The 17,025-nt window shown below is 45.7% G+C and overlaps 1 protein-coding gene across 18 annotated transcripts in view; it reads right to left on the bottom strand.

Moving 5' to 3' along the window:
• Nucleotides 1-17,025, bottom strand: part of Itpr1 (inositol 1,4,5-trisphosphate receptor 1) — a 338,034-nt gene that overhangs the window by 309,985 nt on the left and 11,024 nt on the right. For all 18 annotated transcript variants that reach the window (XM_006505623.1, XM_017321407.1, XM_006505627.1 and 15 more), the window contains exon 3: nucleotides 4,047-4,154. In XM_006505623.1, the coding sequence (XP_006505686.1) occupies nucleotides 4,047-4,138 (92 nt within the window). In that variant the 5' untranslated portion in view covers nucleotides 4,139-4,154. The remainder of the gene's footprint in view (nucleotides 1-4,046; nucleotides 4,155-17,025) is intronic.

Below are 17,025 nucleotides of genomic sequence, written 5' to 3'. Positions count from 1 at the left end.
GGCAGGGAGCTCTTGGACAAGGAGGTTTCCTGTGCAAGGAGTGAAATAATCGTAACCCAAGGGCCAGCACTCTGTGATAGGCAGGTCAAGTTACTGTTCTCTGCAGCCACTTTCCCCAGAACCACATCTGTGGGAGATTTGCGCACAGCATACAATACTGCTGAGTCTGGAAGACACAGGAAGACGTTAATGCATTTGCCTAACAGTTGGCGAGGAGCCAACTCTGTGCCAGGGACTGTACCAAGTCCTGGCATGAGGACTAAAGTGAGCCAGGCCTCGGCCCTGAAAGAGCTCAAGGCCTAAGTATAGAAGCCATAAAAGCAAACTGATAAATAAGGTATAATCTAGGAAGGAAGAAAGAACAGGCAGGAGTCATCTGTGCCAGATGCCTTCTGAAGCTTTGGACGGAAGAAAATGTATCGGAATTGTTGAAAGAGCCAAAACAAAGGTGGGGAGATGAAAACTGGAGCATCTTTAGCTGGAGAGTACCCAGTCAGTGGAGCATCTTTAGATGGAGTACCCAGTGAGTGGAGCATCTTTAGCTGGAGAGTACCCAGCGAGTGGAGCATCTTTAGGTGGAGAGTACCCAGTGAGTAGAGCATCTTTAGGTGGAGGGAACCCAGTGCAAATTGGAAGAGCTTGGAGTTTCAAAAGCACAATCAAGTTACAAATAAGTAATAGTCCCAGATTACATAAAGACAGATAACTCAAATTCTGATTTCACTAAAAACCAATTTACCTTGCATAATTCTTTTTAGGAGAATCACTAAAAATATATGCACATCATTGAGCTTTTGAGACACTATGAAGTTACATGACTTTTCCAAGTTCCTAAAACTGTGAGAGCCAGCTCATTTTACACATTACCAAGGGACTTTGTCCCAGGTACCATGCTAGGATCTTTGGAACTTCTTCCTTCGGCCTATGCTGCCTCTTATTCCAAATGCCAGGGGCCATTAAATATTCAACTTTGACCCCTCCTCCAAAACTGCCCTGCATTCAAAGCCCTGATTCTAATCCTCATTTCAGAAAGGAAACTATACCCCACACAAGCCTTTCTTGCCTAAAAATGGCCTGCTTCTCCTCCTCCACTGTCCCAACCAAGCTCCATGGAGACAATGCAATGGACTCCCTACTTTGTGGCTCAGAAGATGCCCAAGGCATCGTGATGCTCAGTGTCTGTCAAGGGAAGTGAATCCAAGTATGAAGAGTATCCCACCTTTGCCCTCAAAATACAAGATCAAACTATGCACCTACAAGAGCCACAGGATACAGTGTGGTCAGCAAGCAGCCTGAGGGTTTTCTACAAAAATGAAAAGTATAATGTGCACATATGAAAAATCTCTACCCTGGGCTCTGGAATTAGAACATAAGTTCAGGAAGGTCACCAAAGTTGACCCAATATTTAAAAGGTTGGGCCCAGATTCCAGTGCTAGTGACATAGTTCAGTGGTAGAATACTTACTTACTATGTATCAGACACTGGACTTGGCCCCTCAGGACATACATAATGCAAAGCTGGACTAATGGTTAAGTCCTAATAAGAGGAAATGCTAGGAGGAACAGCCTCATTGATTACGACTTGTAAATAACACTGAGATGCCAGCTAATGGCATGACAGTATGCCATTTCACTCTCCCCTTGTCTCAATATTTCATTTGTAAAACGAACAAATTGTTCTCAGGGATTCTCAACTCAGAGAACATTTAGATACTGATTCTAAATATACCGGTTCCAGGGGGCCCCATCAAAACCCATCCCTCCTGCCCAGGCACACTGAAGCTCTGCTCTAGGAAGTGATCTAAGAAGTTGGGTTCTTAACAAGTTCCAGAGGCGGTTCAGCAGCACACCAAAGGTTAGTGTAGATCCACACACATACACTGGCTCTCCAAGGTCCTGCCAGAATTCTAAAGTTCAATGGAGGTGTCAAGTTACTGAGAGGCAACCCCCAATAGTCTATATAAACAGGATAGAGCTGGGGGCCAGACACCACGTCCCACTAAGACTGACAGTCACTCGTGTCTATGACTGGTACTCCTTAAATGTTAAGCACATTTCAAAGAAGGGGAAAGAGGGTTCAAATTTAACTTTCCAAATCAATGGGTTTTTTCTCCCCAAACCAAGCCAGGTTTTATGCAAGCTATTCCTGAAGGTGAAAACTGAAGGAAGAATTAGCATCCAAAGTTTTAAAAAACATACATCCTAGCTTTATGAGGGAGTCATCATATAATTCTTGAGAAAAATATCAAAGCAGAGTATGTACACCTAAGAATTTTAAGAATGGTGCACACCTATAATCATGGCACTCAGAAAACCGAGGCAGGAGTACTACAAGTTTAAGGTCAGACTAGGCTCAAAATAATAATGTGATAATAAAATAATGGAGCTGAAAGGGAAGATGTGACCAAGGCTAAGATTTTAGGGGCTGGGGGGAGGGGGGTCCTCAGCATCTGAGCCAAGTTAACTATAAGGTCAGAGGCCCCAGAGAGAGGAAAAGCAGGTATATGATGGAGCTGAGGTCTGACAGGCACCCAGACCTCAGGGAGCACACAGGGAAACCAGAAAAAACCTGCCCTACAAAGGTTATGTGTTAGCATCCCTGGCCTTGGAGACCCGAGCCTTTGGAGCTCTGAGACCTGGGCAGGCAGGCACCTGCCCGAAGCACTCAGGTGTCGTTTCCACACACACTGATGACAGATGACCCCAGTGCTCACCACGAAGAGGGCTGATTGGGAGTTAGGGGAATAAGGGAGGCCCAGGACTCAGAACAGCACACAGTGAACACCCACCGGGCTCAGAGTGCTTACCACTGCTGTACAGTACTGAAGTCAATGCTGAAAAATAAGAATGGGGTGAATTAACCACAGGGAATAAAAAGAGAAAGGCGGGAGCCAAGATGGCCATCACTGGAGAGGCCAGAGTAGCAGGAAGCCTGTTTGCCCCAAGCCACAGTAGATAAACGTTCAGGGTAAGGTCAACTACACACAGAGACCCGGCATAGGAAGAAGCCATGGTGACTTCTGAAAATAAACTCTCTAGAATGAGAACACAGGTCTAACTGAGATATAATTCTGTTATCTGAAATAATTTCCTCAGTGGGGATAGAGTACCCTGAATGAGCCCTTAACAACACTCACTCTGCACAAATACCAGAAAATAAGCACGCTTCCAGTAATAGCTGTAATTACAGCGGACATTCTGGCTGCTGTAAGAATGAGGTTTTTGGAAAATCTGTTAGCCTGCCTTCTGCCCCCATTTATTTGAGACTACGTCTTGCCAAAATCAACAATGCCACCCGGGCCTAGCTACTCCTTCCTACACAAAGACGCTAGGCCACTCCTGCCTATTCTGGAATGAGCCATCTTGATGCTGCATTCTGCCTCTGCGTGACTTCAGGGGCTACTACACTTTACACTTCCTCCCTCAGATGGCAGGAACAGGAGGGAGAAGGGAAACTGAGCCGAGAGGCACACATGTGTTTCTATTCTCCCAGGTTGAGTGATGACTGATTGGAGGAAGCACAAATGAAGAGAAAACGTTTTAGGGAACTTAGTGCAATTTGAAACTTCCAAGTGCGCTTGGTTACTTAGCAGAAAAGGGTCTGCTTCAAAGGTGAGAGATGGGCAGAGGAGCAGTAATGGTCTTGGCTCCGATTACACCCGGGCACTTGTGTGAAAAGACAAGCCAAAAGGCTTTTGCACAAAGCCAGAGGCACTTCTTTGGATCTATGTATATTAGTCAATATATTTATTATTCCCTATTCTTTTTTTTAAATTCTCTATTCTTAAGTACGTTCCCTCTTACATAAGAAGAGTAGATTATAATACATTCAAAGTGAATAGAGACCTAACTAAAAAGGTTTTGTTCTTTCGAAACTGACAGAAATGTCTCTGTGTGAAAGGTGAAGTGACTAACGCAGGATTTGCTAACTGTGCTTTCAAGCAGCCTTGGAAAAGCCACTTAATGTGATAACTGTCTTATCTTACACAAATCAGTGTTATGATGTCTTAAACAAACCCCGACGCATCAGGACTTCCATGCTCTTACCCTAAGGTGCTGATAAATCCATTCGTAGATCCCTCCGCATACAGAGAACAAATGTCTCCAATATGTAGGAAACTCGACATTTTGTCAGACATGTCCGTGTTGGAAAGCCTAGACAAAGTAAAACATGCAACACTGTTAGCAGAAGAGACATGATGAGGGGGAAAAAATGTCACTAAGATTTGGCTTAGCTCAATTTCCCCCAGCGCATTACTTAAAATTCAAATTTAAATAGGCGTTTGACAGGCAGGCGATTCCATGAGCCAAGTGAGGACATCTGCAACTACATTCTGTCCTGCATATTAAAGTTCTGGGTATTCCAATCACATTAGCACTGGCTTCTAACAAGGCCACGCCCAGGTCAGATTCAACGCTTTGAGGACCCTTCCCTAATACTGAACTGCCCAGACACCAGGGAACCCAGCCAAGAACTCTGTAGTGATTAAGGAGCTGGGAAGTCTGACGTGTGACACATTAACATATTCAACATGCCTCAGGGAATGGTAAGTCAAAGGAAGCACCTGGTAAAAACTTAGCTCTGGCAAAGCCATGGGGGCTGGGTTAAGGAATCAAAGCAACAAGATGACGTTAATGGAAGGAAACCTGGGACTGAGTGATAATCACAATGCCTCGGAGGCCGATAGCCCACACTCCACACAAATGCTGCATCAGTTTTGCCTTCTCTACCAGGAAACACTCCTGGATGTAGTAAGACCCCTGCCCAGCCAGGTCCAGGCCCAAACATGCCGATTCAGGCACTAATCAATACTAAGATTCCCTGGCTGGGATTAGGTAGAAGTAATTCAAGAAAAATATTCCTCTATTCCAGGAAATCTCTACAAAGCCCAGAAACTATTAAACACACACACACACAATGTATATACAAAAATATTGAAGTGATTCCTAACAACATCTTTCACCCCGGCCATGACCATGGAGGAACAGGAGCCAACTGCAAGCCGTTGAACTGACCTTTAGCAAACGCGCTCAGCTATGAGGAGAGCAGCGGCCCTGGTGGGGCCTGCAGAGCTTCCCTGCGTTTCCTCTGCATCTGGGATGTTGATGCATGAAGTGTTGGGGGTTTCCTCTCAGCCCAGAGCCCTCTGGAAACCTTTCCCCTTCTACTGACTCCAATAAATCATTTACTGCACAGGCCACAAGAGTTGTAATGATGCGGAAGGGGAAAATGTCCTCTCTCCCCTTCAGCTCTTCTCTGGGTGCCAAGTTTTCCTCGGCAGGCAAACTTCTGGAAGCACTCTCCTCCTTCGGCAGGAATGCCAGATGCGGCAAGGAAACCGTTAGGAGAAGCGGCCTGCCTCCCTGACTGTGAGGCGCTACGGGGAAAGCTGCCCACTGCTCTGACAACCCGGACACTTCAGGAGAGACAAAGACTCAGGCTTATTTATAGAAGAGTCAGCAACCGAGAACATAATCAACTCTCAGACAAAGCAACTCCCATCTCCAGATCTGGAGGGAAGATACCCAAGGAGCATGCGGAGGGGCCAAGATGCCAGCTACTGCTCTCTAGAACCCTGTCACTCATACTGCTATTTCTTCCTAAGGCCCTTGTATCTAGAGTCAAACCAATGTTTTGAACAACATGCAAAAAAGAAATACCAATGGAAATCCCTCCACCCCCCAAAAAATGCACTTTAGGTCCTTCTATTTAAAAGCATTATCATAAATGACCAGAAAGTTAACATACTTCTGGGACCAATATTTTCTTTCTTTTGAAAAAGAAAGAGAGGGGGGAAGGGAGGGAGGGGGAGAGAGAGGGAGGGAGGGAGGGAGGGAGGGAGGGAGGGAGGGAGGGAAGGAGAGAAGGAGGGAGGAAGGAAGGAAGGAGAAAAGAAAAGAGAGAGAGGTTATAAACGTTTTGAGATAGCATCATATGACGTAGCCCAGGCTGGCCGTGAACACAAGAGAGACTACTGACTCAGATTCTCTGCCGAGATTAAAGTTGGCACTCTATACCTCACTAGGGATCAAACCCAGAGCTCTATGTATACTGGGCTAGTGCTCTACCTCGGCGCCATCCCCTCCACCCCACATTGTGATAATTTTACATGAAGAGGCCAGAGACCATGTATAATAAAAGCACAAGATGATTGTTTTGCTTCCTCTGCGCTAGGGGATCGAATCTCGGATCTTGATATGCTAAGCCAGTGCTCTGCTATGTAGCTATCTCCCGGCTGTAGGGCTGTAGGACTGGTTATTAGAAAAGAAGTTCTGTTTGACTGACTTCTGAGTCAGGCCAAATTTGTGTCTGTACATACGGGCCTCCCAGAGGACCAACGGGGAGCTGCTGGATGCAGGAGGGCAGGAATGTGCTTAGGCAAGACAAGCAGGGCCAATTCGGAGTGACTAAAGCTCTCCTCCCAGGCCGTATCCTTCTAAAGGGCATTTGGCTCCGATGAAGGCCAAGCCAGACAGCAGCAGCATGATATTGTCCTTCAAATCTACATCCTCTTCTGGGTATCTTACTGAAAGTTTCTCTCACTGTAAAGCAGCAGATACAACCCAGGGTTCTGTAGTAGCAGAGTGTGACATAACCTGTAAGGCCTGGGACATGACAGCAATGGCAAGACATGACAGAATGAGTGAACCTGCAACCTGACAATCACAACAGGTTCCTGGACTTCAGTTGACACTAAGAATCTACAGCAGTCCTATTTGTCCCATCCAGGTTCCAGCCTGACCCCACCCGGCTTAGCTTCTGAGATCAGAGCAGATGAGAAACTCTCTGAGTAGCTTGGAGCTTGAACGCTTCAGCCCCACCATTAAGCTGAATAGCTAACGCCTGTCAAGGACTATCGTGTCCACCTCTGTGCTGAGAATAAGATTGTCTCAGAATCCTCCAGACATGTGGCACGGCGTGACATAGGTCCACCCCTCTTTTGTTGTTGGGGAAACTGAAGAACAGAAAGGTTCACATGTTCATCATAGATAATTAGTCAGACAGGAGGCACAGAGATCTACTGAGTTCTTACATGGGCTTCTTCATCAACAGTAATCCCTGGGAAAATGGAAAATGTCCACTGTTCTTATTCTCTGGGTGGCAGTGGAGAACTGTTCACTTTTAATGTTTTTTTTTAATTTATTCTTCTCTCATACAATACATCCTGCCACACCCTCTCCTCCCTCCACATTTTTTTTCTTTATGGACAATTCTAATTCATTTTTTTCCTACTGCTGAATTCCTCATTTTCCTACCTTAGTCAAATATAACACTTTTGTTAAGTCAGAAGAAAGGGTACGCGTCTTCTTTCTTGCCCATATGCTTATTAAGTAGACAAGATAATTGAACAAGTAACCTTTTGCCATAGTTTATATTTCCCCTGAAAACAGAGGCCAGTACACCCACCACAGTTAATGATCCTCAACTGGGCCATCTGCCAAAGGTCCCAACTTTAAAAAAAAAAAAATTAAGGATCATTAGGGCAGATTCATCCCCAGGGGCATCAGACAGTGATTTGTTTCTTGGATAAGTTGAGTAAGTGAACCACTTCCAGGTCTGGTTGGAAACACCTGGGTCTCCCGCTGCTCTGCCTTTAATGGCACACAGGGATAGGAGAGGGCCAGGAGGAGAGACTCTGAAACAATTATCAGTTGTGTACTGAAAGGGAAAACCGGGGCTAGCAGAGTCAAAACAACAGGCGTTTGGGGCTGGAGGGACTAGGTAGGAAGTAGGCCTGGCAGCAATCATCAGGAAGACTTCCTGTTGTTAGAGAGCTGGGTGGGAGGCCACTTCTTTATCTGATTGAGGACCATTCTGCCTGTATGCCTCTACCAGCCACACGCAGGGCTCCCAGTAGTCCTCAAACACAATGACCCGGTCACTGTGAGAAAAACAGAGCAGGTACCAACCTGCCATGCTGTCCTAACTGTGTCATAACTGCAGCTCCCAACACTACAAGGACACCCAGGGCTCCATGCCAACAGCTCTACAAAACAGGCTTAGTAGTCGACTAAGTCGACCTATGACTCCATCCTGACTCTCTATGTGTAAGGTATTTTTGTATGCTAAGCCCACCAAGACTTCTCGGCTGATGTGGACCTCTGTACATATCTCTACACTGGGGATAGACTTCAGAGACATGTCATAGGGAAGGGATGAGGCCATGAATGCAAAGTGCCTGAGACACGAGCTGACATGCTTTCAGCGTTCACTGCTAGCTCTTTTCTTCAGTTAAAAGATAAAGACTAATTCTGAAAGAATCTAAGATCTCGACCTCCATGAAGGGGGGGGGGGGTTCCTCTGTAATAAAATGTCAGCTAGGCGTTGCCACAAATGACCTCCTGTAAGACCTGTGATGATCCATTTTACTTTAGGGAAAGATAATTATCCTTCCTAATTCCTCTACTGGGAAAAAGCTGAACGGTACAGAACGACTCTCAACTCCCAATCATGAGGCCCGCAGGCCTTTCTGAAGGCACAGAACTATAGACTGAATACACACAGTGGCTTGAACCACTGGCTAAGCATGTCATCATGCATGTCTCTTGTGCACTGCTGGAATCCAGCAAAAAAAAAAAAAAAAAAGTCTCCTCTGGAAGCTCACAGCTCCTGCTTAAGTACACAGCAATTACTGCTGTCCCCACAGGGAGGCAGCCACCTCCCAAAACTTTTCCTTCTCACCTGTCTTCTGAAGTTTCAAAGGCTTCTAAATCTGTGAGGGCTGCATAGCTCTCTCACAATGGCTTACCACTTTCCTTCCACTCTGACACAGTATGGTCTCCAAAGCTCAGCGTACAGGAAGACAGAAGGCTCCGGGCTCAAAGCACCAGCACTGACTCCCAGTTCTGCGAGTTACTCAGTGTAGGAATTCACAACTTCCCTAAACCCTGCTGTCCCCCGCTCTACACTATATACATCTTGAGGTTTGGGTACATGACTGTGACAAGCACCAGCAATGCCCCTGGTATAAAGCTGTGTCACCATCTCTATGACCTACAAGCGCCACCACCCATCACCACCCCCGGCTGATTGCTGCCTAAGGCACCTGTCAGAACAGGATTTTTCCAGAATAGCTGGCCAGAGTAGAGGATAGCTGCCCTGGTGCTTCTGCACACTGCGGCCACAGCAGCCAGATGGAGTTCCCACCCCCTGTGTCCGAGCTTCTCACTGCCTAAGAAATGGGTAAAGAAAAGGGGGTGTTTGGCTGCACTCCTAGGGACAGGGCAAGAACAAACACACAAACACAGAGATCTACTCTAAGAACAGAGCAGAGGGAGTGGCACTCAGTGTCCATGTTGTTCTCTGCCTCCCAGATACTCTCTGTGTGCTCTGCTGGCCCCTTTGCCTAACTAGGATCTCCACAGATCTGTCACTGGCAACAGCATCTAGGGTTCTGCTCCTGGTTGCCCACAGCATCATCACAAGCTTTACGGCATTCACAGTCACCTGCCTAGCTTCAGTGAAAGCAAGCCCTTCGGCTCTCAGTTCAATCATTATTCCCACGATCACTGGGTGAAGACAAATCCTTCTGCAACTTCCACAAACTCTGCCTGTGAGATCTTCTCTCCTCAGCTTGCTTCTGTCACAAGCTCACATCTATCGGTGTGATGCTTGTCTGACACCCTTGAGGGATAGGCAATTCTAGAGCTCTGCTCTCTACACAACTGTATCTCCAACAGCAATGCCTTGCATACAGTAGGTGCTCACAGAATAAGAGTAGGTGCTGTCAGATGAAAGACTGAAGAGCTTGGCTTGAACATCCACTCCTCGTGATTTTAAATCTCAACATTACTAAGCCCTTCATTTCTCCTAACCTCGCCTCGCTTCCGTCAGTCTCAGCCAGCTTCATTTCTTTTTTTCCCCATTTTCACTTGTGTGTAAGCCTGTGGGGTGTGTGTGTGTGTACATAAGTTTGAGTATGTGGGAGCACTGTGAGGGCACACATATGCATGTGTGTACACATCCACAGATGAGGTTGACGTCAGGAATCACCATCAAGCCCAGAGTCTCCAGGATGTCTAGTCTCACAAGCTGTGCCCAGGGATCTTCTGTCTCTATCTTTCAAGGCTGCAGTTGTAGGCAGGTGGCTATGTGGGCTCCAGGAACCTGAACTGCCATCCGTACCTCCGAATGGCAAGCACTTTAACTACTAAGCTATCTCCCCAGTCCCAAATACCATTTTTCAACTTATTTTTTTATTAATATGCATGTATGTGTGACAGCTTGTCCGCATGTGTGCTACATGCGTTTAGTGCCCTCAGAGACCAGGAAAGGGCAATGAATCCTCTAGGGCTGAGTTCCTGGCAGTCATGAGCTGCCATGTGGGTGCTGGAACTGAAACTGGGTTTTCTGCCAGAGCAGCAAGTACTCTAACCACAAAGCCATCCCTCCACCCCATATTTCATTTCTTTCTTTTTTTTTTTCATTTTAATGACTTATTTTTATTTTATTCATATTAGTGTTCTGCCTGCTTGCATCCTATGTGTGAGAGTCTCAGATCCCCTGGAACTGAACTTAAGGACAGGTGCAAGCTGCCATGGAGATGCTGGGAACCAACCCGAGTCCATTGGAAGAATAGGCAGTGCTCTTAACTGCTGAGCCATCTCTCCAGACCCCGTCCCTTTTATTTCTTAACTAGATTCTTGAAAGGTCTAGCCTTCTGACATTTCAACTTATGATTGGCATCTTTAAAATTCACATGCCAAAACTACACAATTGAGTTATAGCAAAAACAAAACTGAAAAAAAAAAAAAACCCTCATGTTTTAAGTAAATTTACAATTTTGTGTTGAGCCAAATCCATAACTATCTTGAGGCACATGTGGGATGTGGATCCAACTTACCTGGACATCTACTTATCTTTCAAAAGACATGGGTTTCCCCTTAATCTATTCTGAACGCAGTCAACATAATCTTGTAGGTACATCAACTAGATCATTTCTTTTCTCTTTTTTTTTGGGGGGGGGTGGGGGTCGAAACAGGGTTTTTCTGTGTAGCACTGGCTGTCCTGGAACTCACTTTGTAGACAAGGCTGGCCTCGAACAGAAATTCGCCTGCCTCTGCCTCCCAAGTGCTGGGATTAAAGGCGTGCGCCACCACACCCAGCAACTAGATCATTTCTTACAACTCTCCAAAATCAGAGACAAGTGCAGCGTGCACACCTGTAGTCCAAACTATTCATGAGGCGGAAACAGGAGGGTGCAAGCGTTTGCAGACAGCCTTGTAACTTAGACCAGAGACCCCCACCTCAAAAAAACCCCAAATACCCCAAATCTACTGCAGCCCTGCTTGCCCTCCCGCCCACCCTCAACAGAATGCACATTTCCCAGAATCCTTACTGCCTATGGCACTCCCTTCCCTCCCTAACATGGCTAACTCCCACACCTCTGCTGCCCTGCTACCACTCTCCTCCCAAACCTGAGTTGCATACACACACTTCCCTCCACTGCACCCGAGCACTCTCCTGGGTGTCTCCCCATCACTTGTCTGACTTGTTCTCTCAGCTCTGCAAACTCACAAGGAGAGGACCACAATGGCCTCACTCTGTAACAGCCCAGCACCGGGGAATGTGGTGATCAGCCTCACTGGGATTCCATGTCACCAGGGTGGCCTCTCATCTGTGGCCAAAGTTGCCTGCTGATACTCTTTGGGGGCGATTATCTTCTAAAGTTAATTAAAGCTAAGTTTGTAAACTCTTGGATCAGTGATACATAGAACTTAAATCTAGTGGCACTTTTTAGATTTCTGTGAGAAATAAAAGAACAAGAAACCAACCTCTTTTTAATCTGGGACAACTGCTCTCAGATCTGCCCTGTTGACCTCTACTCCTCGAGTCCAAAATGGCTCCTGAATGCTGGCAAGAGAGTGTGCTTAGAAACACCGGCTCAAATGCGAGCACTCTGGCTGTGTGTCCTTAAGCAATAGAGCTAGCTTCTCTGATCCACAGCTCCCTTATACTAAGCAGGTGGAAGGAGGGAGGAATTCTTTGCAACTTTCCATAGTATTTGGGGCATAAAGCAAACAATCCACAGAACGAGCTCAAGCATACCGCCTGGCTCTGACGGTCACTCTTGCATCTCGGAACCAAGCTGAAACAGAAACACTGACTTCAACGTTCTTTCTCCAATGCCCTTACCTTGTGATGATTCCCCTTGAAATACACTTCTTACTTAGCTGCTAGTGCTAAGAAAAAATGCAAGGGGGGGGGGAGAGGACCCACAGGCCCGAAAATATTTAAATCCTCTGCAAGCCCATGGGGTGTCTGTTGCCAGTACAGCATGTCCCAGGTACCCGAATTCACACCACCCAGAGAGTCAACCCACAACTCCACTCCCTCTCCCTCTTCTTCCCACATCAAACCAGAGGCCCTGCTGGGAAGGGGGGATGGGAGAGAGCTCTTCAAAGGGCTGATAATTTAATTATTTAAAAACCTCTCCTATTTTGCAGTAAAAACAGGCTGAAGCACAGCCCCACTGAAAGAAGAACTATGTTCATTTAATTTTAAGCAGCTCCAGATAGGTTTTACATTTCATTTTCTAAAAGCTCCAATTGGGGGATGGGGGGGGGGGATGACAAAAAAAAAAAAAAAAAACCTCATTTATTATCATTTTCCCATCTCCTGCACACACTTAAATTAATAGCACTTACATTACTTTTCCTTTAAAAAAAATTTAACTTTCGCGTACACACACAACTCAGAATTTAAAAGTTGGGAACTCCTCAAACTAAGTCTAAATTAGAACACTTTTTATTAACTGAGAAGTCACCAGAACACCACACCTGTCGTCTGTCACAAGATCCTTACAAGTGGACAGGAAGCTCAAGGAACACAGAAGCCAACTTAGCACCAGTCCGTGGACTTTAAAACCACAGGTTCGAGCCTGGACTTTAGCACGAGTTTTAGGTCTACGTAGGCTACAAAATAAGGCCTACTTTCAAAACAAGAAAAAAACCCACATATTTGCACATTTGTGCCAAGAATAGCAAGCATTTTCTATGGTAAGATGAAGGCACCTGGCTATCGGAGCTGAACAGTTGCCTTTCAGTAACTGGGGAGGACATAAGTCCACTGACAACCTGACCTTAAAAATGGGGCTTTTAGAAGCTTCCTCAGCACACCATTCATTTTCTGGTGACCAAGTCCCTCACAGATGCTCTGATATGCACCTTCCCAGTGACAGCCTTGCATGCTTCAGCCCAGAGACACATAAAATACTCCCCCACAAGTCTAAACCTTCTTAAACATCTCAGCAGGCCACTGTATTATCAACAGCGTCCACCTTGATCCTTCTAGCTCTGACTGCAGCAGAGACTGAGAAGCACAAAACCTCAAGTTGATTTAATTCCCACTGGACTTCTTGTCCCTAGTCCTGGGGACAGAACTCTGTGACCCATGCATGTTGGCAAGCACCCTACCAGCCAGCTACACTTACAGCGAAGACAATCTAATCTCTATAGTAGACTATTATTGTAGCCCAGAGCTGCAAGAAGAGTCCAGTAGATGCTGTGGAGTGGCAGCTGATGAGGTTTTATTTTCAAGCTGCTATTCTCAGTCCCCGAATGATGGCGCCCACTGCATAGCTCCTAGGCTGTTTGCTCTGCTGCTCCTTAGAAACTGAACGGAGACACACGCTACCCCCTTACAATATCTCAGAGCAATTTTGTTTTGCTAAGTGCTGAAAAGCACTTCTTCCTGGTAAGGAAGAAATGATATAGCCTCCAGCCTTAGGGATGTTGGGTTGTATCATGCTACCAAAGCCTTCAGCTCCTCCCTCTTTCAGAAGGTCCCTGCCATACCCAACATCTCAAAGAGTTCATTTGTCCCATAATTCAGTGGCTTCAATGGGGTCCCCAAGACCCTTTCTCTCAAGATCCAAGGGCAAAATCAGTTTCACAATATTACCAAGGCACTTCTTTGTTCTGTTTCTTTATCTAGTCCCTTGTGTGTACATTAGAGACCCTCAGAAGATGTAAGACATGGCATCACTACAGACTGGAGACCAATGCAGATGTGCACTATGTGACTCTTCCATTCAACTAGGCCTTAAAGTGCTTTATAAATCTACTCAACACCAGAGACGTAAGGGAGAGGGGGTTTATGTAGAGCATACTGGCCAGAAACTCAACAGAGATCTACCTGTTTACTTCTGGAGTGCTGGTATTAAAGGTATACTCCATCATACCCAGCATTCTTGTTAAATTTTGCTTTGTTTTATTCTAGAGGGCATTATCATTTTAGCATTAAAAAAAATCTTACTATGCTCATGTGTAATTTCTAAAAATGTTTTCTAATATGATAGATATAGGCTAACATATATCATATCTCATATCTAATATCTATGGAGGTGTTTGGAGTTTCTCAAAAGTTTTTAAGCATGTAAAGAACTTGTGGGACCCAAGAATTTGAAAACAATACTGAGTTGAATTTCTCTTTGATTGGCATTGGCCAAACATTGGCTGTGACTCAACCCACAAAGACACTGAAAGACGGTCAAAACTTAGAAAGACCCTGTCCTGACATTCAACACACGTTAGGATCCTGTCCTAAAGACATACACATTCAACACGCACGTTAGGATCCTGTCCTAAGGCACACATCCAAGTCCAGGCAGACAGTAAACACACAAGATCAAAACAGGGTGGATTTGGTCACTATACATCCATGCAAAGAATCCGAGCCAGCCTTGGGGGTAGGTCAGCAGAGCAGCTGCCTCGGAGTCACAATTCCCTGGGTCACACCCCCAACAGTACCTCCAGAGAGAACAGAAATTAAAACCAGGCGACATCGAATGGGGCAGCAGTTTAATTCTGACTGGTGAGAGAAAACCCAGCTGAGACATTTAGGTTGAGATCCTAAAGTGAAGACAGAGGCCATCCTAGGGAAAGGGGGAGGGGTAGGAGTCAGGCAGAAGAGCATGGTAGAAGGAAAGAGTGATGATACAAAGGCCCTAGGGGCAGGAAAGGGCCTGGGGTGGTTCAAAACCAAACAGCCGGCCATAAAGCATGCAGCTATAATGGGGAAGGGGAAGGTTAGACGAATGGAGCCAGGCCACAGGGACATAAGCCAGCATGAAGCATGGGCCTTTATTTTATTTTATTTTATTTATTTATTTATTTTTTGCAGGTTCTTCCCTTGTGCACAGTCCAGCCCCACTCCTGCCTCTACTCATGGTCACTTTGACAGTTACTTAGTTTCCTGGCCCGCAGCTTCCTCTCCTGTAGGAAGGTGACATGCTGCAGATTAAACCAAGGGAAGAAAATAGCATGTGTGCTTAGCACACGGCAGAGAGAACAGGGGAGACAGCGCTGGTCTCTGTTTTCTGTCCTTTCTAATCTGCTGCTTGCTTACAGGCTTCTTAGAACTGGTTGAGGATAAGTCCTTCCGTGCAACTTCAAATGATGAGGAGTCTGAGGAAAGGGACACACTGCAAGTTACACATATAAAAGCCTGCCAGCACCGACTCCAGCAGAATATTCTCCATGCTATTCCTAATAAAACCAAAGGTACCATGCACAGAAGAGGAGGGAAGATGCTTGTATACCTCTTCTGCAGCACAAAAAATAATGAGCTCTTGCCAAAATCCTCTAGCACTGATTTCCTGTTGTCTCATTTAAAAAAAATAACAACATCAACAAATTTGTCTAATGGTAGGTCGGTAAGAAGGGCCTTTTGCATAAAGGCATGTTTAAGAGCATCTGGAATGCAAGCAGATCTCTCAGAACTGAGGTCAGGGACCAGTACTAAAAGGCACCATGTCACTTTTAGGTTAAGCAGTCTCCAGGTGGGAGGGATAAAGGATGGGCAGAATCAGACAAAGACAAGCCATAAGGACTCTGAAAGGGAAGAAAAGGGAATGTCCCAAGAAGGAAGAGTGGCTGGCCTGTGATCAATCTCCTGGCCAGAGGCCAAGGAAACTCTGTCCAGAGGAGCAGAAGTCTCCCCGCCATGTCCTTACCCAGGTACATATATGGTAATATGACTGTAAACCCAGGGTAGAGAAAGCCCAACATATTTATGGTTGACTTTCCCAAGATAGAGGAAAAAGTTTCCTTTCTGTTTCTGTTTCTGGGCTCTCTCCCGGTTAATTTCTGAACATCCTCTGGGCAGAGATGCTGGATGTGATTTGTACTGTGAACGTTGAACCAGCCTCAGAAGACTTTTGAGTTGGACACAATGCCACCCCAGCCTCACCACACATTCACACGTAGGCTTGTCCCATCAAAAACCATCCTTGGGAACACCACATTCCTGCCACCATAGAATTTATTCTGTTATAAAAAAAAAAAAAAAAAAAAACACTGTTCAGGACATAGGAAACCATATTCAAATACTTTCGTTTTTGGCCCATCCCAAAGGAAGTGACCATCTCAGAAGTTCCAAGGTCCTTTAAGATTATCTCAGAAACAGTTACTCTCTATCTGAAGCTCAGAGGAACTGTTAAGTTTAAATGATGTCCCTTAGGGCCCAGGCTACACCACAGTTCCTAGCGTACACCAATTCCTGGATTCCATCTCCAGTGAGCTGTCCCTCGGATATTTCACTCACAAATCTATTTGGCCTTCCACACACATTTGCTAAAGTAGTCTACACTGGAAACTGGTACACCTCCTACAAAAAGTTATTTTTCAAGAAAGATGTTGTACTCGTATCTGTTCTAATGCCCCCTCAAGGACCGCTGTAAAAGAAGGCAGCCACAAGCTCAGACTTGGCTCTTTAAAGTCCCAGAGAATTTGTGGGTAGAAGCATTGAGCCAACAGTCCTCATTTTATATGGGAAAAAGCAGCCAGTCAATTCAACTGTCCAGTGAGTTTACGGATGTCATTCATATAGCTTATGAGAAGCCAGTGCCAGACCTCAGACCTTCAGAGACCAAGATGAGCTCTTGGGAGAAGAGAGAAAGGGTGTTTATTTTGGTACGACGGTCAAGTAGAGCCAGTATAAAGGGTTAGCAAGGTGTTTTTTGCCTTTACCACAACTGACAACTCAAATTAGACCCCCAGGGAAAGAGAACTGATTATTTCAAGT

The sequence above is a fragment of the Mus musculus genome, chromosome 6 (assembly GCF_000001635.26).
Source record: "Mus musculus strain C57BL/6J chromosome 6, GRCm38.p6 C57BL/6J".
Lineage (NCBI taxonomy): Eukaryota > Metazoa > Chordata > Mammalia > Rodentia > Muridae > Mus > Mus musculus.
This window is presented reverse-complemented; position numbering and strand designations above follow the sequence as displayed.